At 49.0% G+C, this 25,425-nt stretch overlaps 1 protein-coding gene across 1 annotated transcript; it reads right to left on the reverse strand.

The window, feature by feature from the left end:
• Positions 1-1,235: 1,235 nt before the first annotated feature.
• Positions 1,236-23,465, reverse strand: kcnj5 (potassium inwardly rectifying channel subfamily J member 5). The gene is made up of 2 exons (XM_078199165.1): positions 22,532-23,465; positions 1,236-1,621 (listed from the first exon to the last, which is right to left on the reverse strand). Exons 1-2 carry the CDS (start codon positions 23,463-23,465, stop codon positions 1,236-1,238), a joined length of 1,320 nt encoding a protein of 439 aa, XP_078055291.1.
• Positions 23,466-25,425: the final 1,960 nt, after the last annotated feature.

Genomic DNA, 25,425 nt, shown 5'->3' on the forward strand with positions numbered 1-25,425 from the left:
GCATGGGAAAGGGAGGGAGATTTGTTCTACTTGTGGTCTTTAACAGACGAATGACTGATGGAGATGACATCTCTCAGCTACATTCTCGTTCCCTCTGGCTGAAAAAAAGAGCAACACAGTGCAGAAAATATCCCATGACTGAACCTGGAGACAGGCCATATGGTTAAGGCCACAGAGTAGGAGAAGGAAGAGGAAATTAGTCTCCAGGGACACAGGAGGGCCACCTGTTTTTCACCTGGCATTTGACAAGAGAATGCCAGCCTATGACTCGTCACCTTCAGTGTCCGACCATCCAGGGTTGTGGTGTTAATCTGACCGGGTCACTCAGCCCCTGCGGTAAAGGGACAGCTGCAGCCTCTGGCTTCCAAAGTTACCTTGTTGGTGCCATTGTTCTGGATATTCTTAAAACTTCAAACAGGAACCTCACTGTACTGATTCCTTTCCTGCTGGAGTTAGTGTCCCAGTTTCCAAAAGTCAAACCCGGCCATTATTTGCTGTACAGAAAAATTAAACACTAATTTCAGATAGTTGCTCCCAAAACAAATTAACAAGTTGAGCAAGAGGGGAAGAGGACGTGGGATTACTAGCCGAGTGGATAAATCAACTGTCCCCCGAGCTAGCTGTCAACTCCCTCACTTTGATCTGTACTGTTTGTCGTTTACACGAGTTCAGGTCGACACAGGGTTGGCCGGTTGTGCTAAAATGAGTAGAGTTCAGGGATTTGGGTGGGTGGGGGGGGGGGGGGGGGGGGGGGGGGGGCACAGTGGGGGTGGCCCGTATATTTCACAATAGCTCACCCACCTTCCAAGAGAGATTTTCCCCTGCTATATTCCCATTCAACGCAAGCTGGAATTTAAATAGAATCCATTTAAAGAGCAGGTTCTCACATCAATGGCAAGGGTATTATTAATGGCACTGTGTGAGGAGGAACTTGCTAACTCCAGTGCCAGCTTGTTCAGACATCCCAGCACTTTCCTTCTGGAACTAACCCTATGACAACGCCATCCCCAACGGGAAAGTTATACAGAGTGCACAACAGGTGCCCAGTAATAAATCGGCTCAACAGAGTGAATGGTGACATTTATTCTTTATGTACAAGTGATGCTATCCCATTCTCTAATCCTGATTGATCCACACTGTACATGATGGGTTTATATATCTAAATCACTAGCTTGGTCAATCAGTAACACAACAGTGTCTGGGGGAATCCCGCAGCAAACTCCAGCCTGGGGATTCTAGAGTTTCTGTGCTTCTTCCAGTTCCTGTATAAACCTTGCTGAAAACCCGGTGCAATATTCAGAGTCTTCGACTGGGGAGAAAGGTGTCAGGTCCCCCGTTTTGGGCATGGGGCTGTCTCCTTTCCCTGCGTTTTCCTCTCCCTCCGCCTCAATCTCCTCACTGGGAAGGTGTGGACACGACAGCTTGGGCAGGATGCGGCCTCCCTTCATCATCTCTGCCACTTGCTTGGCGCTGCAGTCTGGGGTGTTTGTTTCGTAGGTTTCATGGAAACTGTTATAATCCACTTCATAGAAATCTTTCTCCAGAGTCAGCACTGGGTTGAACCGATGCCCCCAGAGGACCTCCGAGTCAGAGTACGAGCTCCTGGCTTGACAGGTCATTCCTGTTGGGAAAGTATATTGGACAGGGTGAATATAAAATCTTCCAACAACACAAAAGGGCCGCTGGATGCCAGAGTTGGCTACATTAACCCTTTGATGCCCTGTATGGAGATTGTTACCACTGAGACATGTGGTAATCACAGTTTAGGTCAAAAGACCTGAATTCAAATCCCACTCCAGGACTTGAACACAAAATCAAAACCAACCCAGAGGGAGTGCTGTACTGTCTGAAGTGCCATCTTTTGAATGTTAAACTGAGACACCGTCTGCTCTCCCAAGTAGATGTAGGGGTGGCACGGTGGCACAGTGGTCAGCACTCTTGCCTCACAGCACCAGGGACCCGGGTTCGATTCTAGCCTTGGGTGACTGCAGAGTCTGCATGTTCCCCCGTGGTTTCCTCTGGGTGCTCCGGTTTCCTCCCACAGTCTGAAAGATGTGCTGGTTAGTGGATTGGCCATACTAAACTGTCACTTAGTTTCCCAGGATGTGTAGGTTAGATAGATTAGCCATGGTAAGTGTGCAGGATTATGGAGATAGGGTGGGGGAAGGGCCTGTCTGTGTCGGTGCCGACTCGATAGGCTGAATGGCCTCCTTCTGCACGGTAGGGATTCTATGTAAAAGTTTTCACAGGACTATTTGAAGAAGCACTGGGAGCATTCTCAGTATCATGTCCAATATTTATCCCTCAATCAACTAAAATAGATTCTTTTGTCATTATCACATTGCTGTTTGTGGGGGCTGTGCACTCATTCCCATGCTTCCTGCATTCGAGCAGTGAATTTATGAAAGCATTTAACTCGCTGTAAAACCCCTAGCCATCTTGAAGCTGTCCCCCAAATACAATTATTTTACACACTTCTCTCATGGTCACCTTGTTCAGTTGAATGAATTACAACTGCAGACCAATGACAACCTTGGAGCAGCCATTTTGTGTACAGTTGCCCCCTCCATTCTCACAGAATTATATTAACTGGAGTCAGTGTGATGAAAAGCCACAGTCAGCTTGATGTTAGTAATGTGTGTTCCTGGATGACAGGGTTCACCTGCCTCTTGCACACAGAACATTTAATCATAGAATCCTACAGTGAAGAAGGAGGCCATTTCCTCTTTCTCAGACGGCTAAGGAAATTTGGCATGTCAGTTATGACTCTCACCAACTTTTACAGATGCGCCATAGAAAGCATTCTTTCTGGTTGTATCACAACTTGGTATGGCTCCTGCTCTGCCCAAGACCGCAAGAAACTACAAAAGATCGTGAATGTAGCCCAATCCATCACGCAAACCAGCCTCCCATCCATTGACTCTGTCTACACTTCCTGCTGCCTCGATAAAGCAGCCAGCATAATTAAGGACCCCACGCCAAAGATATTCTCTCTTCTACCTTCTTCCTTTGGGAAAAAGATACAAAAGTCTGAGGTCATGTACCAACCGATTCAAGATCTACTTCTTCCCTGCTGCTGTCAGACTTTTGAATGGACTTACCTTGCATTAAGTTGATCTTTCTCTACACCCTAGCTATGACTGTAACATGACATTCTGCACTCTCTTGTTTCCTTCTCTATGAACGGTATGTTTTGTCTGTATAGCGCGCAAGAAACAGTACTTTTCACTTTTCACTTTTCATTAATACATGTGACAATAATAAATCAAATCAAATCAAAAATTTGGCCCATTGAATCTGCACTGACAACAATCCCACCCAGGCCCTATCCCCATAACCCCATGCATTTACCCTAGCTAGTCCCCCTGACACTAAGGGGCAATTTAGCATGGCCAATCCACCTAACCCACACATCTTTGGACTGTGGGAGGAAACCGGAGCATCCGGAGGAAACCCACACAGACACGAGGAGAATGGGCAAGCTCCACACAGATAGTGACCCAAGCCGGGAATCGAACCCAGGTCCCTGGAGTTGTGAGGCAGCAGTGCTAACCACTGTGCTACCGTGCCGCCCTGTAAAATACCAGCCGGGCTCTAATTACCAGCAATGCGGAATCGACACAGCGAATGGGCTTCACGTTATCCCCTTTGCCCCACTCCAAATCTTAAACCATGCAAATTCAGATTGCATAATCGCAATCAAAAAATGAAGCCATGCAATCAGGCCTCGCTCCAGAAATAATCCATTCCTTTTGTTGTGTCCATTTCAAAGTTATATTGAAGAGCGGTATCCGGCTTGGTTTTATTAACACAGCTGATATTTGATTTATCAAATAACACAGATTTTTAATAAGAATGCCCAGTTCTCCATCTGAGAAACCAGATTTAAATTCACTGAAGCTGACTCACTGTAATGAACCACTTCACAGTTTCATTATTGTACACCAATCCATTTCTTATTAAAAATAAGCTGAGTAGTGCCTGTTTGCCCAGGAGTGAGAGCAAGTGAGGAGCCTTCGCAACATCGTGCAATTTCTACCTGCATGTTTCGTGCACAGATCCAGGTCAAAGTTAATCAAATCCTGGGTCAGTGTAAAGTATTATGGAAATGTGAACTCGAGTGGTTTTGGACAGAACTCACCTTTAAAATTTACTGGCTAAATGTACAACTCGCTCCCCCCACCTCCTCCCCACCCTGGCACCAGGGGGTTCTGAGGGCGGTGGGAGGGGGGTGATGGGGGGGGGGGCGGAGGGTTGCAGAGAAGAGGGTAAAATTGCATTGTTCTGACCCAGACGTGATTTTACAGTTGGACGAACAGCGCCTTGGACAGGAAGCCCACCCGTGCCCCAGTGAAAAACCTTGAGGTGGAGGGAAGAAAAGGGTCTCAATTGGAAGACCCCCTTCAGACATGGGATGGGGGGGTGGGGATCCTCCCCTCAGGGACCAGGGAGCTCCAGCTCTCAGCCTACCCCTGACATTGTGATTTATCCCCCGTGCGCCCCTCCCCACCTCCCAGGGTAACCCCAAGCTCTCCCCAACCCGGCACCCCTCGTGCTTCCTGAAGTGCGGTGCCCAGACTGAGGGTGGAATTTTGGGCGCAAGTACCCTGGCGGGGGCCGGAATGTGGACTGCTTTCCTGCCCGAACCTCATTTATTATCCAACAGTTTAGGGGTGGACTGGCACAGCCTGTAAGTCTGCCATCGTATCCGGGTGCCATAGTGAAAAGGCACACCGCATTCCCACTGTCAGCGGCATTTGCCCAGGATGGCATCAGGAAGGTGGGTAAGACTCAAACCCCTAGGTTTAGTGATGCCCAGCGAGTTGTCCTCCTCGACCATGTCGAGGCCAGGAGGGACATCCCATTCCTGGCAGATAGGAGGTGAGGTCCACAGGGAGACAAGCCTGACATGGGTGCTGGTGGCCGATGCCATTAGCATCCAGGAGTCCAGAGAAGGTCAGTAACCCAATCCTGAAAGAGAACAAACCACTTTATCTGCTCCCTCAGGGTATGTCCCATTCAGGGTCACTCAATATACACAGACTCTGCAATGCCAGGGTCTGAGGACCAGTGCCAATTGACTGCCCAGCCTTAGTGCAGGCACGCTGTGTGGAGTGACCCCTGTACCTTCTTCACCCTTCAGTAGACATGAGACACTGCATGGAGTGGGGAGGGAGGGGGGGGGGGGGGATGGGTGTTGGGGGGATCCGGCGTTGATGCTGAGGGAATGGGCAGCCTCCACATCACGTGTGTGCATGAGCCTGCACCTTGCAGTGGATGTGCTTTGTGATCTGGAGTGCTCTGCTCCACAACCTCTGCCCAGTTTGCTCCAGCGATGACAGGCCTGTGGTGAACCATCGTTGGTTCCCACTGTGGGATTGTTCTAATGTTGTTGTTGGGCTAGGGTGTTCCCACTGTGGGATTGTTCTAATGTTGTTGTTGGGCTAGGGTGTTCCCACTGTGGGATTGTTCTAATGTTGTTGTTGGGCTAGGGTGGGTTTGATACACCTGTGGTTGTTACTGTTTTGGCACATCCCAGTCGGGCTCCACCTCCTGGGAGAGGTATAAGACCCCCTGCTCGGGCGGGACCTCTTCAGTCTGGGATAGTGTGTTAACGTTCTATTAAGTTCCATTGTTAGACAATAAAAGCCTTCTGTTACCGAAGCTTCGTGCCTCGTGTTCAATTGACGTGCATCAAGGCCACAGGAGGTGGGCAATCTTACAAAGGGGGAAATGCGGAGGTCCCACTGATGTAATATGAAATCCCTTCTCTGACCAGGAGAAGCTCCGGTACAACCAGAGGGGGGCCCACCACGCCACGTGCCCCTCACTGAGCATGAGGAAAGGGGATCAGAGCTCGTGGCTGTCAAACGGGAAATTGGCAAGGCAGAGGTGGACCTCCACCATTCACTTGGTCAGAATGCTCCCATTGAGTAGGGAGCTGGGGTGGAATGTGCCTCCTTCTCTATCTGGGAGGCAGCTGATGCTGTCACTGGCACGCTCCCACTTGCAGGCACATCCAGGAAGCGACCAAGGCGAGACAAGGAAGAGGAGGAGGACCCCATCTCCACCCCCAGCCTCAGCTCCAGCCTGAGCACAGAAAGGAGCTAAGAGGGAGTGGAAAAGGAGAGCTCCACACTGTGCGAGTGTAACAGCGCTCAGTGGCACCCTGCACCGGCTCAGATACACACACCACAGTGGGCATTAGTGATAGCACAGATCGGGTCACACAAACTGATCACTGCACGGACACATGACCACAGCAGACTGGTTTAACTGGGCTAGCCAGCTATCAGACAGCTGCGGCAGGGGCATTGGTGAGGCCTAGTCTGATGATGAGCCTGTGGAAATGGCCTTCCAGCTAATGGCGCAGGGTCAGCTAGAGGTAGAGTGACATTAAATAGTTCTGTTGGATGCCAGTAACAACATGACATGTGAGTGGGAGGAGTCTGCCCACCAGCTCATGAAGTGGTCCAAATTGTGTACACATTGGGGACTCCATGGGGAGTGTGGTGGACTCCATGGAAACCCTTGTCCAGCAGAACGCAGGTATTCATGCAGACCCGCACTCCATCGCTGTTGCCGCAGGTGAGTTAATGCAGTGGTAACGCCAGAGGCAATGGGGCATCTCAATATCCCTCCAGGTGCCCCTCAAGGTGTGAAACCAATTTCTGGGCCTCCAGCTATATTCTCCCTCCATGCCCCCATCATACACGTTGGCAGGGCCTTGGGAGAATTCTGCCCTTCGTCTGAGGTATGGTGCCTGCATTACCTCTTCCCACCACTGCAACGCTGTGCCTGGATGGTCTGGTCGACCAACCGGATTGGCTGACAGCTCACCAAGTGCAGACAGAAGCCCACCTACTGCCAATCGGAGCTCAGTTGAGTGTTAAATGGCAGCAGGTCTATAATTTTTTTTAGCATTTATTTATTGTCACAAGTAAGGCTTACATTAACACTGCAATGAAGCCATTGTGAAAATCCCCTAGTCGCCACACTCCGGCGCTTGTTCGGGTACACTGAGGGAGAATTTAGCATGGGCAATGCACCTAACCAGCACGTCTTTCGGACTGTGGGAGGAAACCCGAGCACCCAGAGGAAACCCACGCAGACACGGGGAGAACGTGCAAACTCCACACATTCCAAAGGCTGGGAATCGAACCCAAGTCCATGGCGCTGTGAGGCACCAGTGCGCCCACTGTTCCAACCCAGGTGGTTGCAGGGATGTGTTCCCTGTTGATTCTCAGGATGGTGGGCGCTGAATGCCCGCCATCCTGAAAATTCAGACCCTTGTACATTTTCTCACTGCTTCGGTCATTGTGTTAGAATCTGAGCAAAAGGATGGCAGAAACTCGACCTGGAACATTGAAACTGATTAAAAGAATTGATCAGGTCAATGGAGAGAAACTTTGGTGAGGGGTGAAGAGAACCCTGAAGAAGAGTTACAGAACCTTACAGTTAGAGTTAGGCCATTCAGGAGAAAAGGCAAGAAGCATTTGTTCACACAAAGAATAGCAGCAAACTGGAGCTCTCTCCTGCAAAAGGCTGTTCAGGCTGGGGGCACTATTGATAATTAAACAACTGGGATGATTAGATTGAAGGATATGCAGGGAAATGGAACCAGATGGTGTTAAAATCCAGAGCAGCCGTGATCTAATTAAATAGTGGAACATGTTTGATGGGCTGAATGGCCTCCTCCTGTTAACAAATGAGCCAGAGAGGAGATCAAGAGAATTTGTTTTGATGTTACGATCTGGAATTCACTGTTGAATTGTTGCTGGAAGCAGATTGAAAAGGAGATAGAATGGGTGCAATTCTCATTGGGTGTGAACGAGGTTACATTGCTGCAGGGATGGGAGGAGAATCCCACAAAGGGTTCTCCTCAGCATAAATTGCACAATGGCCCCTCCCGTGAGATTCTCCAGCCATAACGCGATTCGTGCCTGGCGTGTGGGGCCAGAGTATTGCCCCTGATACTTAACGAAGAAGCGGGGCTGTGGGGAAAGAGAAGGATCCCGGATCTGTTTGGATTGCTGTTTCGTAGAGCTGACAGAGACAGGATGGGCCGAATGTCAATGCCCGGTGCTTTATGGTTCTATACTATGGGACAGGAATGACCACAGCCCCATCCCATTCTGGGACTCCCTGATCAGAGAGCCAATCACTGCAGCTGTCAAGGTTGGATGTCCTGGGTGACAGTCTTGACCTCTCCAATCGCAGGATCTTTGTTTAACTGGAGTGAGACTGGGGGAGAGAGTCTTAGCAGGAGTGCTGAGAGTAAGCTAAGAAGTGATTTAATTATTCATTTATTCATTTAAGGGTATTCCTAGTATATTTCGCGGGCTTTTTTCAGGGTTTTGAATTGAGGAAGTGAGGTCAGCTGAAGGGGATTCTGGGAGGTTGAGTCTTAGTATAAAAGGCAGTTACCTGGGGGGTTCGCCGGGAGCATAAAAAGCCGTCTGCACTATACAGCGGGCAGCGTCAGGAGCGGGCAGTGGAGTGAGTGGGTAGCAGAGTGTGCACTATAAGGGCTTTGGCTCACAGGGCTTGGGCTGAAAGGGCAAGGCTAGTTATTTTTTACCCAACCCTGTAAAGGATAATGGCAGGTATGAGTGATCGGCCAGTTCAGTGCTTCCGATGTGGGATGTGGGAGTTCCTGCAAACACCTAGCTTCCCAGAGGTTCACATATGTACCAGGTGCGTGGAACTGCAGCTCTTAAGGGACCGTGTTAGGGAACTGGAGCTGCAGATCGCTGACCTTAGCCTAGTCAGGGAAAATGGGAGAAAAATTGACAGCAGTTATAGGCAACTAGTTACACCGGGGCATCGGGAGAATGACACGTGGGTCACAGTTAGGAGGAGTAAAGGGCAGAAGGGTAAAGTACAAGGGAGGACTCCAGAGGTGTCTCAAAATAGGAAGGGCTTGGTGACAGGTGTGAGAGGGGAGGGGAGTGGACAGTTAGAAGAGGGGTCACCTGTGGTTGTCCCACTCCAAAACAGGTACATTGTTTTAGATAGTGTGGAGGAGTGTGCCTCTCCAGGGGTAAGACACAGTGACCAGGTCACTGGCACACAGTCAGGCTCTGTGGCCCGGAAAGGGAAGAGAGGGGTTAGGAGAGCGATAGTGGTGGGGGATGCGTCAGTTAGAGGCACAGACAGGCGATTCTGTGGGGGCGAACGGGACTCCAGGATGGTAGTCTGCCTACCTGGTGCTGGGGTCACGGATGTCTCCGAGCGGATAGGAGGCATATTAAAAGGGGAAGATAAAGAAACGGATGTCATTATACACATTGGTGGAAATGACGTAGATAGGAAGAGTAGGGGGGTCCTAAGAGAGCAATTCAGGGAGTTGGGAAATAGGTTAAAAAGTAGGGTCACTAGGGTGGCCATCTCTGGGCTGCTCCCAATGCCTCGTGCCAGTGAGGCTAAGAATAGGGAGTTGGTTCAAATGAATGCCTGGCTAAAGGACTGGTCCAGGAGGGAGGGCTTTATTTTCATAGACCAATGGGAGGTTTTCAGGAGAGGATGGCACCTGTACAAGAGGGAGGGGTCACAACTAAGTTGGAAGGGCACAAATATCCTGGCTGGGAGCTTTGCTAATGCAGTTCGGGGGGGTTTAAACTAGTATGGCAGGGGGGTGGGGATCAAACTATTGGGTCTATAAGTGTGGTGGCTGGGGACGAGCTTGGGGCTGGGACAAGGCTGGCAAAGAAGAAGAGCACTCTGGGGGAGGACGACCTCACTGAGCCTGGGGGTCTGGAGTGCTTATACTTCAATGCAAGGAGCGTAGCAGGTAAAACAGACGAACTTGGGGCCTTAATGCGCACGAGGAATTTGGATGTGGTTGCGGTGACAGAGACTTGGTTGAAAGAGGGACAGGACTGGCAGCTGAATATTCCAGGGTACAAGTGTTTTAGGCGAGACAGAGGAGGGGCCAAAAGAGGTGGGGGAGTAGCGGTATTGGTTGGAGAGCATATTACAGCGGTGCAGAGGGAGGACAATTCGGAGGAGTCGTGTAGCGAGTCACTCTGGGTGGAGCTTAGAAACAGGAAAGGCGCAGTCACTATGTTGGGGGTGTACTACAGGCCCCCCAACAGCCCAAGGGAAGTGGAAGAATGGATATGTCAGGAGATACTGGATAGGTGCAGGAAAAATAGGGTTGTTGTAGTGGGAGACTTCAATTTCCCTGGTATAGACTGGAAATCGCTGAGGGCAGGGACTCTGGATGGGGAGGAATTTGTAAAATGTGTACAGGAGGGTTTGTTGGAACAATATGTGGACAGCCCAACTAGAGAGGGGGCTATACTGGACCTGGTACTGGGGAATGAGCCCGGTCAGGTCTTCAAAGTTTTGGTTGGGGAACATGTGGCAAATAGTGACCACAATTCTGTTAGCTTTAGGATAGTGATGGAAAAGGATGAGTGGTGTCCCAAGGGTAAGGTATTGGATTGGGGGAAGGCTAACTTTATTGGGATCAGGCAGAAATTGGCAGCTCTTGATTGGGAGAGGCTGTTTGAGGGTAAATCCACATCTGGTATGTGGCAGTCTTTTAAGGAACGGTTGTTAGGGCTACAGGACAAGCATGTGCCTGTAAAAAAGAAGGATAGGAAGGGTAGGATTAGGGAACCGTGGATAACCAGGGAAATTGAGGGACTGGTCAAAAGGAAAAGAGAGGCGTATGTTAGGTCCAATCAGCTAAAAACGGAGGGAGCTCTGGAGGAGTACAATGAAAGTAGGAAAATACTCAAACGGGGAATTAGAAGAGCAAAAAGGGGTCACGAAATGTTCTTGGCAGACAGGATTAAGGAGAATCCCAAGGCATTTTATTCATACGTTAGGAACAAAAGGGTTGTTAGGGAAAAAATCGGACCTCTCAGGGACAAAAGTGGGGACTTATGCTTGGAGCCCAAAGAGGTAGGGGAGATCCTAAATGAATACTTTGCGTCGGTATTCACAAAGGAGAGGGATGTGTTGACTGGGAGTGTCTCGGAGGGGAGTGTTGAACCGTTGGAGAAAATCTCCATTACAAAGGAGGAAGTGTTAGGTTTGTTAGAGAATATAAAGACTGACAAATCCCCAGGGCCTGATGGAATCTATCCAAGGCTGCTCAGGGAGACGAGAGGTGAAATCGTTGGGCCTCTGACGCAAATCTTTGTCTCGTCACTGGACACAGGTGAGGTCCCAGAGGATTGGAGGATAGCCAATGTGGTCCCGTTATTTAAGAAGGGTAGGAAGGATAACCCGGGTAATTATAGGCCGGTGAGCTTGACGTCCGTGGTGGGGAAGTTGTTGGAGAAGATTCTTAAAGATAGGATGTATGCGCATTTAGAAAGGAATAAACTCATTAACGATAGTCAACATGGTTTTGTGAGAGGGAGGTCATGCCTCACTAACCTGGTGGTGTTTTTTGAAGAAGTGACCAAAATGGTTGACGAAGGAAGGGCCGTGGATGTTGTCTATATGGACTTTAGTAAAGCGTTTGACAAAGTCCCTCATGGTAGGCTAGTGAAAAAGGTTGGATCCCATGGGATAAAGGGGGAGGTGGCTAGATGGGTGGAGAACTGGCTTGGTCATAGAAGACAGAGGGTGGTAGTGGAAGGGTCTTTTTCCGGCTGGAGGCCTGTGACTAGTGGTGTACCGCAGGGCTCTGTATTGGGACCTCTGCTGTTTGTGATTTATATAAATGATCTGGAAGAAGGAGTAACTGGGGTGATCAGTAAGTTTGCGGACGACACAAAACTGGCAGGACTTGCAGATAGTGAGGAACATTGTCAGAGGCTACAGAAGGATATAGATAGGCTGGAAATTTGGGCAAGGAAATGGCAGATGGAGTTCAATCCTGATAAATGCGAAGTGATGCATTTTGGTGGGAATAATGTAAGGAGGAGCTACACGATAAATGGAAGAACCATAAAGGGTGTAGAGACGCAGAGGGACCTGGGTGTGCAAGTCCACAGATCTTTGAAGGTGACGTCACAGGTGGAGAAGGTGGTGAAGAAGGCATATGGCATGCTTGCCTTTATAGGACGGGGCATAGAGTATAAAAGTTGGGGTCTGATGTTGCAGATGTATAGAACGTTGGTTCGGCCGCATTTGGAATACTGCGTCCAGTTCTGGTCGCCACACTACCAGAAGGACGTGGAGGCTTTGGAGAGAGTACAGAGGAGGTTTACCAGGATGTTGCCTGGTATGGAGGGGCTTGGTTATGAGGAGAGATTGGGGAAACTGGGGTTGTTCTCCTTGGAAAGACGGAGGATGAGGGGAGACTTAATAGAGGTGTATAAAATTATGAAAGGCATAGATAGGGTGAACGGTGGGAAGCTTTTCCCCGGGTCGGTGGTGGCGTTCACGAGGGGTCATAGGTTCAAGGTGAAGGGGGGGAGGTTTAACACAGATATCAGAAGGACATATTTCACACAGAGGGTCGTGGGGGCCTGGAATGTGTTGCCGGGCAAGGTGGTGGAGGCGGACACACTGGGAATGTTTAAGACTTATCTAGACAGCTATATGAACGGAGTGGGAATGGAGGGATACAAAAGAGTGGTCTAGTTTGGACCAGGCAGCGGCGCGGGCTAATTGTTCCTTGTTTCTCGTGGAAGTGGAAATGACTAGGGTTGGGAAGCATTTTCTGATCAGGGCCATTGTGATCTCCTGGACTCGTTTCGATCGCCTCAGGGGGTCGGAGAGGAATTTCCCAGATTTTTTTTTCCCCATATTGGCCCTGGGGTTTTTCACTCTGGGTTTTCGCCTCTCCCTGGAGATCACATGGTCTGGAATGGGGGGGTGGGGGTGAGTTAATAGGTTGTAATGAACAAAGCATCGTAGCTGTGGGGGACAGCTCGGTGGATAGGATATTGGTATGTAGATAGGCTGGAAAATTGGGCGGGGATCCTGGATTCAGGATTCAATCCTGGACCGGGGAGCGGCGCGGGCTTGGAGGGCCGAAGGGCCTGTTCCTGTGCTGTATTGTTCTTTGTTCTTTGATCTGGGAGGAGGTTGGAGTAAATTCCCTCGGCCCCCAGAAAGGTCACGGGGCTTTCCCAGAAAGGTCATGGGGCTTTCCCAGAAAGGTCACGGGGCTTTCCCAGAAAGGTCACGGAGCTTTTCCAGGAAAATGCAGTTCAGCAGATAATGGAGGGGGACTCCAGCTTGCTGCGTTTCGATGCTGAGCTCGCTCTCTGCAGTGTGGGGACCCATGGAAGGGGAATAGAAGACTAGTTCCCAAACACTTCCATCTGCAGATGGGGTCAAAGACTCTGCAGACCACCTACTGACCCTCCCCACACACTTTCACTAACCACCATCAAAAAACCTCCCAACTAATTGGAACTTAATGAGACTATAAATATTTTGCAGCTTTTTGGCTAAATGCAGTAAATGTAAATGCAATTTTTATGAAATAAGTAAATTATTAATTCGCGCCAGAAACTAAAGTCAGGGCCTTTTCATATTATAAACATTAATACTACAAGAGAACATTTATTTGAAAAATTCTAATGTCTGCAAATAAAATCATTGCAATAATCCTCTTCTGTGAAATTAATCCTTAATTAACATCGATATGAATCAAACAAAATCAGTAGTAATATAAATCACAGAATCAGAGAACGGCACAGAAAGAGGCCACTCGGCCCATCACATCTGTTCCGGGTAAAAAAATGAGCCACCAAGCTGAATTCCACTTTCCAGCATTTGGTCTGTAGGTTATGGGACTTGAGGTGCAAATCCAGACACCTTTTCAATGAGTTGAGGGTTTCTGCCTCTGCTCCCCATTCAGGCAGTGAGTTCCAGACCCCCACAACCCTCTGGGTGAAAACATTTTTCGTCGTCTCCCCTCTAATCTTTCAACCAATCCCTTTAAATCTCCTCGTCTCTGACCCCTCCACTAAGAAGACCCTTCCCATCTACCCTATCCTGACCACTCCATTTTCTGCATCTCAGTTTTATAAATCTTGCTTGTAAAAGCGACATGGTCAGTGCTTGGGCTTCTGGTGGCTGATGCCGTGCTCACATGAGCTTATCCGGTTGTGTGACACCATGTGAGTGTAGCGTGTCCTCTCATGTGGACATGGATGTGGTGTTGCGTGTCAGTGTTTTACATTCTGGGCCAGCCTCAGGAGCACCGAGAAGACCCTCATGGATGACCAGTGTTCTGCAGACCAAGAGAACCACTGGAGCAGATGTTGCTGCCCGTGGTTTTCAGCCGACTTGTTTCTCTACTGCAGTTCCTAATGCAAAATCCTGATCCTGATGAAAATCCCAATGAACATAGTTCAAACAGAATGGTTGGGATTCTCCTCAGGAAATTCTAAGTGCTGAATTTGCGTAAAAATGGGAGTAACTCCCGTGGTTTTTTTTAGCAGGATTTTCAAAGTGAATCTCCCACATTCTGTGCCTCAGGGAGATTCACGCTGAAATTCAGTGGACGGGGCCTATTCCCGCTGGAGAGGCCGGCAGTATAGCACTGAGTGGGCCACTGCGCATCCATCAATCTGTCAGAATTGCCCCTAACATATTGAATAAGTATTTCCACTCACTTGGAAGAGCCTTTAGTCTGAGGTATGCACGTACTAATTTCCAAAAATCATAAACCGTAAACACAGAATGATTCATTTTCTAAAAGAGTCAACTGAAGATAAAACTCCCTTCACCACTGACGCTCAGTAGCAGCAGTGCGTACTATCCACAAGCTGCACTGCAGCAACTTCTCAAACTTCCTTAGACAGTACCTTCCAAACCCACGACAACTTTCTTCTAGAAGGACAAGGGCAGCAGATACATGGAAACACCAGCATCTGCAAGTTCCCCTCCAAGCCACTCACCATCCTGATTTTGAACAATATCGCCGTTCCTTCACTGTCGCTGGGTCACATTTGTGGTGTTGTGGAGATGCCGGCGTTGGACTGGGGTAAACACAGTAAGAAGTTTAACAACACCAGGTTAAAGTCCAACAGGTTTAATAAACCTGTTGGACTTTAACCTGGTGTTGTTAAACTTATCACATTTGTGGAACAGCACTGGGGAACGACCTACACAGTAAGAAGCCTCACAACACCAGGTTAAAGTCCAACAGTTTTATTTGGTAGCACAAGCCACAAGGTTTTGGAGCGCTGCTCCTTCGTCAGGTGAGTGGGAGTTGTGTTCACAAACAGGGCATGTATAGACACAAACTCAATTTACAAGATAATGGTTGGAATGCGAGTCTTTACAGGTAATCAAGTCTTAAAGGTACAGACAATGTGAGTGGAGAGAGGGTTAAGCACAGGTTAAAGAGATGTGTATTGTCTCCAGACAGGACAGTCAGTGAGATTTTGCAAGCCCAGGCAAGTCGTGGGGGTTACAGATAGTGTGACATGAACCCAAGATCTCGGTGAGGCCGTCCTCATGAGTGTGGAATTTGGCTATCAGTTTCTGCTCAGCGATTCTGCGTTGTCGTGTGCCGTGTGTCCACCAGGTACACGGTGCATACTCTTGCAATGTTGTCTACCTGATACGCTGCAGGAAAGGATGTCCCGAGGCATGGTACATTGGGGAGACCATGCAGATGCTACGACAACGGATGAATGAACACCGCTCGACAATCACCAGGCAGGAGTGTTCTCTTCCTGTTGGGGAACACTTCAGCAGTCATGGGCATTCAGCCTCTGATCTTCGGGTAAGCGTTCTCCAAGGCAGCCTTCACGATACACGACAACGCAGAATCGCTGAGTAGAAACTGATAGCCAAGTTCCGCACACATGAGGACAGCCTCAATCAGGATCTTGGGTTCATGTCACACTATCTGTAACCCCCCACGACTTGCCTGGGCTTGCAAAATCTCACTAACTGTCCTGGCTGGAGACAATACACATCTCTTTAACCTGTGCTTAACCCTCTCTCCACTCACATTGTCTGTACCTTTAAGACTTGATTACCTGTAAACACTCGCCTTCCAACCATTATTTTGCAAATTGAGTTTGTGTCTTTATATGCCCTGTTTGTGAACACAACTCCCACTCACCTGATGAAGGGGCAGTGCTCCGAAAGCTTGTGGCTTGTGCTACCAAATAAACCTGTTGGACTTTAACCTGGTGTTGTGAGACTTCTTACTGTGCTTACCCCAGTCCAACGCCGGCATCTCCACATCAGAATTACCTACACCACATGGACTGTAGTGGTTCAAGAAGAAAGCTCACCATCACAAGGACAAATAGGGATGGGCATTAAATGCTGGCCTTGCCAGCAATGCCCATATTTCATGAAAAATTAAATGAGAAAGTTCTGGTGAGCTGTGCAACATCGGTTTTTATTAAGAACTCAGCACAGAATCTCTACAGTGCAGAAAGAGACCATTTGGCCCATTACGTTTGCACCAACTCTCTGACAGAGCATCTTACCCAGGCCCTATCTCTGTAACCCCACATATTTACCCTTCTAATCCCCCTAACCTACAATGGTCTTGGGACACTAAGGGACGATTTAGCTTGGCCAATCCACCTAACCTGAACATCTTTGGAGTGTGGGAGGAAACTGGAGCACCTGGAGGAAACCCACGCAGACACGAGGAGAATGTGCAAACTCCACACAGACAGTGACCCAAGCCGGGAATCGAACCCAGGTCGCTGGAGCTGTGGAGCAGCAGTGCTAACCACTGTGCCACATGTTGAATTTATTCACTTTTCACATGGTTCCCTTACATGTAATAACCCAGATATTTAAATTTGTATAGATTACAGCTGACAGATCATTTTCTTTTTCTGAGGGACATGAGAAGTTTGCTGATGTATCAGTAAGTCTTTGATCCCTGAATCTGCTACTTTATCAGATACACTGACAACCTACATATCTTTTAGTCATTATAGATTGGATATAATCTAGGGATTGAGAATGCGTCTGAGCTATTGTTCCAACAACACTGCACTGCACAGTTTAATAATGAAAGCCCCATAATCACGCATTCCCTCAATATCGATTCAGTTCTCCCCTGCGTGCCCCCATGTTGTCTGATTCACTGGGCTGCCTGTTCCAACATTCATCATTACTCGTGTAAATTAGGTTTTCCACTTGCTCCCAGGAGAAAGACATTTTGCCTAAGGTACAGTCACAGTACTTCAATGGAGGAAGTTCCAGGGTTTTGATCCAGTGACAGTGAAGAAACATAAAGGCATTGTGAAGAATCTGACCGTTCGCACACAGCTGAAAATACCCGACTTCAAAAGGAATATTTCACCTACCATTGGTTCTTTATCCTGACTAATCAAGCAGAGACTGAATTCCATCGACCGAAAGGTTTACGTTTAGATAGCATCTGTCGCAACTTCAGGATGTCCCAAAGAATTTTATGGCCGAGAAAATACTATAGTTACTGTCGTGATGTAGGAAACACAGCAGCCAATTTGTGCACAGCAAGCTCCCACAAACAGCGATGTGACAAAGTACAGATTTTCTTTTTAAATGGGATTGTGGTCGAGGGAAAAATATTGGTCAGGACGAGGGAGAACTCATCAGCTCTTCCTTCAATGCTGCAATGCAACCTTCCACATCGCTGAAAGGACAGGTAGGGATTTGGTTCAATGTTAATGGGAAAGCAAGATGGTGGGTCTGGGAGTTAAATGAAACAAGTGATTTATCTCCTCTCATCACACTGCCTGAGTATTTACCTGTCCTATTGAGCAGGTCAGCAGGATATCCCAGCTGGGATTGCCTTGAATCGGCAGATCAGGGCCAGATCCGAGATTCCCCTTTGAGGTTGGGATGGGGGGGGTGGGGGGAAGGGGGGGTAGGAGAGGCGAGAGGGGGGGAGGGGTGAACAGTGATAACTTCACTCTCAGGTCACATATGTGGAGAGGAGATTCATGGGCTAGGAGCACTCCAGGAGGTTTGCGTTTTTATTTTTGTCGACTTGACTGTTCCTCAGGGCCTCACAAAGAAGCAATGGGCTATCCTCCCACTCGCTCCCATAATCACCTGCACAATGAATGCTGGGCACCAATTGTGGGTGTCTGCACTGCTTGTGCCGAGCAGCTCCTGCCTACGGGCTCAGCAGGTTCAGGAGATGGGGCTAGGGATGGAAGTTCTGCTGATGGGTTCCAGCCATTAACAATTGGCTGGACCTCCAGTTCTTGGTCTCCTCAGATTCACTCCATAGAACCATAGAAAATTACAGCTCAGAAACAGGCCTTTTGGCCCTTCTTGTCTGTGCCGAACCATTTTATGCCTAGTCCCACTGACCTGCACTTGGACCATATCCCTCCACACCCCTCTCATCCATGAACCCGTCCAAGTTTTTCTTAAATGTTAAAAGTTAAAAGCATTTACCACTTTATCCGGCAGCTCATTCCACACTCCCACCACTCTCTGCGTGAAGAAGCCCCCCCTAATATTCCCTTTAAACTTTTCTCCTTTCACCCTTAACCCATGCCCTCTGGTTTTTTTCTCCCCTAGCCTCAGCGGAAAAAGCCTGCTTGCATTCACTCTATCTATACCCATCAAAATCTTATACACCTCTATCAAATCTCCCCTCAATCTTCTACGCTCCAGGGAATAAAATCCCAACCTATTCAATCTCTCTCTGTAACTCAGCCTCTCAAGTCTCAAGGGGAAGGCTGACTATAGCCGGATTAGGCAAGAATTGGTGGATGTTGATTGGGAGAGGATGTTCGAGGGTAAGTCCGCGTCTGGCATGTGGGAGTCTTTTAAGGAACTATTGATAAGGCTGCAGGATAGGCATGTGCCTGTAAAAAGGAAAGATAGGAAAGGTAGGATTCGAGAGCCGTGGATAACCAGGGAAATTGAGGATCTGATTAAAATGAAAAGGGAGGCGTACGTTAAGTCCAGGCAACTGAAAACAGATGGAGCTCTGGAGGAATACAGAGAGAGTAGGAAAGATCTCAAACGGGGAGTTAGAAGGGCAAAAAGAGGTCACGAGATGTTCTTGGCAGGCAGGATTAAGGAGAATCCTAAGGCATTCTTTTCATACGTTAGGAACAAAAGAGTTGTCAGGGAGAAAATCAGACCTCTCAGGGACAAAGGAGGGGAATTATGCTTAGAACCCAAGGGAATAGGGGAGATCCTAAATGAATACTTTGCATCGGTATTCACGAAGGAGAGGGGCGTGTTAACCGGGAGTGTCTCGGAGGGAGGTGTTGACCCGTTAGAGAAAATCTCCATTACAAGAGAGGAAGTGTTAGGTTTTTTAGGGAACATTAAAACTGACAAAGCCCCAGGGCCTGATGGCATCTATCCTCGACTGCTCAGGGAGACGAGAGGTGAAATTGCTGGGCCTCTGACGGAAATCTTTGTCGCTTCTTTGGACACGGGTGAGGTCCCTGAGGATTGGAGGATAGCGAATGTGGTCCCGTTGTTTAAGAAGGGTAGCAGGGATAACCCAGGAAATTATAGGCCGGTGAGCTTGACGTCCGTGGTAGGGAAGTTGTTGGAGAGGATTCTTAGAGACAGGATGTATGTGCATTTAGAACGGAACAATCTCATTAGTGACAGACAGCATGGTTTTGTAAGAGGGAGGTCGTGCCTTACAAATTTGGTGGAGTTTTTTGAGGAAGTGACAAAAACGGTCGATGAAGGAAGGGCCGTGGATGTCGTCTATATGGATTTCAGTAAGGCATTTGACAAAGTCCCACATGGCAGGTTGGTTAAGAAGGTTAAGGCTCATGGGATACAAGGAGAAGTGGCTAGATGGGTGGAGAACTGGCTTGGCCATAGGAGACAGAGGGTAGTGGTCGAAGGGTCTTTTTCCGACTGGAGGTCTGTGACCAGTGGTGTTCCGCAGGGCTCTGTACTAGGACCTCTGCTATTTGTGATATATATAAATGATTTGGAAGAAGGTGTAACTGGTGTAATCAGCAAGTTTGCGGATGACACGAAGATGGCTGGAATTGCGGATAGCGAAGAGCATTGTCGGGCAATACAGCAGGATATAGATAGGCTGGAAAATTGGGCGGAGAGGTGGCAGATGGAATTTAATCCGGATAAATGCGAAGTGATGCATTTTGGAAGAAATAATGTAGGGAGGAGTTATACAATAAATGGCAGAGTCATCAGGAGTATAGAAACACAGAGGGACCTAGGTGCGCAAGTCCACAAATCCTTGAAGGTGGCAACACAGGTGGAGAAGGTGGTGAAGAAGGCATATGGTATAAGAACATAAGAACATAAGAAATAGGAGCAGGAGTAGGCCATCTAGCCCCTCGAGCCTGCCCCGCCATTCAGTAAGATCATGGCTGATCTGACGTGGATCAGTACCACTTACCCGCCTGATCCCCATAACCCTTAATTCCCTCACCGATCAGGAATCCATCCATCCGCGCTTTAAACATATTCAGCGAGGTAGCCTCCACCACCTCAGTGGGCAGAGAATTCCAGAGATTCACCACCCTCTGGGAGAAGAAGTTCCTCCTCAACTCTGTCTTAAACCGACCCCCCTTTATTTTGAGGCTGTGTCCTCTAGTTTTAACTTCCTTACTAAGTGGAAAGAATCTCTCCGCCTCCACCCTATCCAGCCCCCGCATTATCTTATAAGTCTCCATAAGATCCCCCCTCATCCTTCTAAACTCCAACGAGTACAAACCCAATCTCCTCAGCCTCTCCTCATAATCCAAACCCCTCATCTCCGGTATCAACCTGGTGAACCTTCTCTGCACTCCCTCCAATGCCAATATATCCTTCCTCATATAAGGGGACCAATACTGCACACAGTATTCCAGCTGCGGCCTCACCAATGCCCTGTACAGGTGCATCAAGACATCCCTGCTTTTATATTCTATCCCCCTCGCAATATAGGCCAACATCCCATTTGCCTTCTTGATCACCTGTTGTACCTGCAGACTGGGCTTTTGCGTCTCATGCACAAGGACCCCCAGGTCCCTTTGCACGGTAGCATGTTTTAATTTGTTTCCATTGAGATAGTAATCCCATTTGTTATTATTTCCTCCAAAGTGTATAACCTCGCATTTCTCAACGTTATACTCCATTTGCCATATCCTCGCCCACTCACTCAGCCTGTCCAAATCTCTCTGCAGATCTTCTCCGTCCTCCACACGATTCACTTTTCCACTTATCTTTGTGTCGTCTGCAAACTTCGTTACCCTACACTCCGTCCGCTCCTCCAGATCATCTATATAAATGGTAAACAGTTGCGGCCCGAGTACCGATCCCTGCGGCACGCCACTAGTTACCTTCCTCCAACCGGAAAAACACCCATTTATTCCGACTCTTTGCTTCCTGTCGGATAGCCAGTCCCCAATCCACTTTAACACACTACCCCCAACTCCGTGTGCCCTAATCTTCTTCAGCAGCCTTTTATGGGGCACCTTATCAAACGCCTTTTGGAAATCCAAAAACACCGCATCCACCGGTTCTCCTCCATCAACCGCCCTAGTCACATCTTCATAAAAATCCAACATGTTCGTCAAGCACGACTTTCCCCTCATGAATCCATGCTGCGTCTGATTGATCGAACCATTTCTATCCAGATGCCCTGCTATCTCCTCTTTAATAATGGATTCCAGCATTTTCCCTACTACAGTATGCTTGCCTTTATAGGACGGGGTATAGAGTATAAAAGCTGGAGTCTGATGATGCAGCTGTATAGAACGCTGGTTAGGCCACATTTGGAGTACTGCGTCCAGTTCTGGTCGCCGCACTACCAGAAGGACGTGGAGAGAGTGCAGAGAAGGTTTACCAGGATGTTGCCTGGTATGGAGGGTCTTAGCTATGAGGAGAGATTGGGTAGACTGGGGTTGTTCTCCTTGGAGAGACGGAGAATGAGGGGAGATCTAATAGAGGTATACAAGATTATGAAGGGTATAGATAGGGTGAACAGTGGGAAGCTTTTTCCCAGGTCGGAGGTGACGATCACGAGGGGTCACGGGCTCAAGCTGAGAGGGGTGAAGTATAACTCAGACATCAGAGGGACGTTTTTTACACAGAGGGTGGTGGGGGCCTGGAATGCGCTGCCAAGTAGGGTGGTGGAGGCAGGCACGCTGACATCGTTTAAGACTTACCTGGATAGTCACATGAGCAGCCTGGGAATGGAGGGATACAAACGATTGGTCTAGTTGGACCAAGGAGCGGCACAGGCTTGGAGGGCCGAAGGGCCTGTTTCCTGTGCTGTACTGTTCTTTGTTCTTTGTTCTTGTCCCGGCAACATTCTTGTGAACCTTCTCTGCACTCTTTCAATCTTATTTACATCCTTCCTGTAACTAGGTGACCAAAACTGTACACAATACTCCAAATTCGGCCTCACCAATGCCTTATATAACCTTACCATAACACTCCAACTTTTATACTCGATACTCCGATTTATAAAGGCCAATGTACCAAAGGCACTCTTTACGACCCTATCCACCTGTGACGTCACTTTTAGGGAATTCTGTACCTGTATTCCCAGATCCCTCTGTTCAACTGCACTCTTCAGAGTCCTACCATTCACTCCGTGTAACATTGTGCCCAACCCACCCTTCAAAACAGGTCCTTCCTCCTAGTTACTCACTGAGGCGCCCACTACCGATAAACTGTGTTATTCAGACTCTACCTGTTGCTTCCACCATGCCTTCAAGGATTACAACAATCTCAAAATCCTCCTTCTCCAGTTGACTCCGGCTCATTTCCCAAAAGGGACTCTTCTCATTAATTTCGTGTGAGATTATCAGCGGGGACACCAGAAAGAGGCGGTCATCCCCAGTGTCAAAGCCCACATTGATGTCAGTCTGGTTGAGAGGTATGAATTCTCCTTCTTTGGTCTGTCTGGATTTAATGAGTTTGGCTCGGATGGAGGCTTCTACAATGTGTGAATTACGAAGGTCCCCGACCCGGAACATGAGACACATCTTCTCATCCCGGAGAGAGATGACCGCACGGTTCGAAAACATGAGAGTCTCGGCTCGATTCTTCGGCTGGGAAATCTTCACAAACATACAGCCGACCATCAAAGCATTAACAATGGATCCGAGGATAGCCTGGACCAAGAGCAGGATAATTCCCTCTGGGCATTTCTCCGTGATTACTCTGTGGCCATAACCAATAGTTGTTTCAGTTTCAATAGAAAATAGAAAAGCAGACACAAATCCGTTCAAATTGTCCACACACGGGGTCCATGTTGGATCTCCCAAATGGTCCAGATCTCCTCGGATGTAGGCTATCAGCCACCAGATGAATCCAAAGAAGAGCCAGGTAACAGTAAAGACCAATGTGAAGATCAGGAGATTAAATCGCCATTTGAGGTCCACCAAGGTGGTAAACAGGTCACTAAAGTATCTGTAGGTCTCCTGGACATTTCCGTGGTGGACATTACACTTCCCATCCTTGTCCACATACCTCTGCTTGATTTTCTTTGGTTCTGCAAGTAGCCGTGTCCTGTCTGTTGTTAAGATGTTGTCCCGTGCTTGTTTGGGTAACTTCTTTGACTCTCTTGTGGTTGCTCTGATGTCCATGTCAGTGTTCGGAAGGACTCTGGAATCCCCTGCCATTCTGCACTTCCTTCAGGTCAAAAATGAATGTCACTGCAACATTACCACCTGAAATACAGATCATTGAGCTGTAAAAATCATACAGTTTGTTGCATTGAACATGAAATAGCAAAAACTGGCACATAATCTGACAAGATAATCACATCAGAATTAGGGTTATGGGAGAAGGAGTAGTCAGGAGTATTATTGAGTTGGATCACTGTTGCTAAGGTGTCTGCATTGATGTGCTCCCATCTTCTCTATTCCATTTGTCTATCATTCCTTCTGAGGAGTTTGGTTTGGAGTGTATCTGGAGGACCCCAATCCTGTTGCGGTTGCTATGAAATCGCTACATGATTTACCTTGGCTGACAAATGTTCAAATTGGTTAATCCAGGTTGAAAAGGATTGAAGGCTTTTTGACCAGGATCCTTTGGCCAATAACTCTGATACCCCGTATATTTACTCAGAACCCCCTCTCTATCTTTCTCTGGATGATGTTTATTCCTTGTTAAAGTTCCACATCTTGGTCCTGTGATACATAAGAGGTGGAGGAGAGCATTTGCCTTTCCATCCCCACCCAGCTATTGACTGACTTTCTACTTCAACACAACAAAGCTAGAGCTCATGGAATAACGGGGACAGTCACGATATGAAATTGGCCGAGCCACAGGAAATGGAATAGTGGTGAATGGGCGTTTCTCAAATGGAAGACGTTTGTGGTGGAGTTCCCCTGGGTCAGTTTCTCCAAGACAGAGTGCCAGTTTGCCCCGGGGTGGAGTGTCTAGTCAGTGTCCCCGGTGTGGAGTGTCTGGTCAGTGTCCCTGGGGTAGAGTGTCTGGTCAGTGTGTCCCCCCCCGTGGGATGGAGTGTCTGGTCAGTGTCCCCCGGGGTGGAGTGTCTGGTCAATGTCCCCCGGGGTGGAGTGTCTGGTCAATGTCCCCCGGGGTGGAGTGTCTGGTCAGTGTCCCCGGGGTGGAGTGTCTGGTCAGTGTCCCCGGGGTGGAGTGTCTGGTCAGTGTCCCCGGGGTGGAGTGTCTGGTCAGTTTCGCCCGGGGTGGAATGTCTGGTCAGTGTCCCCGGGGTGGAGTGTCTGGTCAGTTTCCCCCGGGGTGGAGTGTCTGGTCAGTTTCGCCCGGGGTGGAGTGTCTGGTCAGTGTCCCCGGGGTGGAGTGTCTGGTCAATGTCCCCCGGGGTGGAATGTCTGGTCAGTGTCCCCGGGGTGGAATGTCTGGTCAGTGTCCCCGGGGTGGAGTGTCTGGTCAGTGTCCCCGGGGTGGAGTGTCTGGTCAGTGTCCCCCGGGGTGGAATGTCTGGTCAGTGTCCCCGGGGTGGAATGTCTGGTCAGTGTCCCCCGGGGTGGAATGTCTGGTCAGTGTCCCCGGGGTGGAGTGTCTGGTCTGTGTCTCCGGGGTGGAGTGTCTGGTCAGTGTCCCCGGGGTGGAATGTCTGGTCAGTGTCCCCCGGGGTGGAATGTCTGGTCAGTGTCCCCAGGGTGGTGTGTCTGGTCTATGTCTCCGGGGTGGAGTGTCTGGTCAGTGTCCCCGGGGTGGAGTGTCTGGTCAGTGTCCCCGGGGTGGAGTGTCTGGTCAGTGTCCCGTGGTGGAATGTCTGGTCAGTGTCCCCGGGGTGGAGTGTCTGGTCAGTGTTCCCGGGGTGGAGTGTCTGGTCAGTGTCCCTGGGGGGTGGAGCGTCTGGTCAGTGTCTCCAGGGTGGGGTGTCTGGTCAGTGTCTCCGGGGTGGAATGTCTGGTCAGTGTTCCCGGGGTGGAGTGTCTGGTCAGTTTCGCCCGGGGTGGAGTGTCTGGTCAGTGTCCCCCCCGGGGTGGAGTGTCTGGTCAGTTTCCCCCGGGGTGGAGTGTCTGGTCAGTGTCCCCGGGGTGGAGTGTCTGGTCAATGTCCCCCGGGGTGGAGTGTCTGGTCAGTGTACCCGGGGTGGAGTGTCTGGTCAATGTCCCCCGGGGTGGAGTGTCTGGTCAATGT

This window comes from Mustelus asterias, chromosome 27 (genome assembly GCF_964213995.1).
Source record: "Mustelus asterias chromosome 27, sMusAst1.hap1.1, whole genome shotgun sequence".
Lineage (NCBI taxonomy): Eukaryota > Metazoa > Chordata > Chondrichthyes > Carcharhiniformes > Triakidae > Mustelus > Mustelus asterias.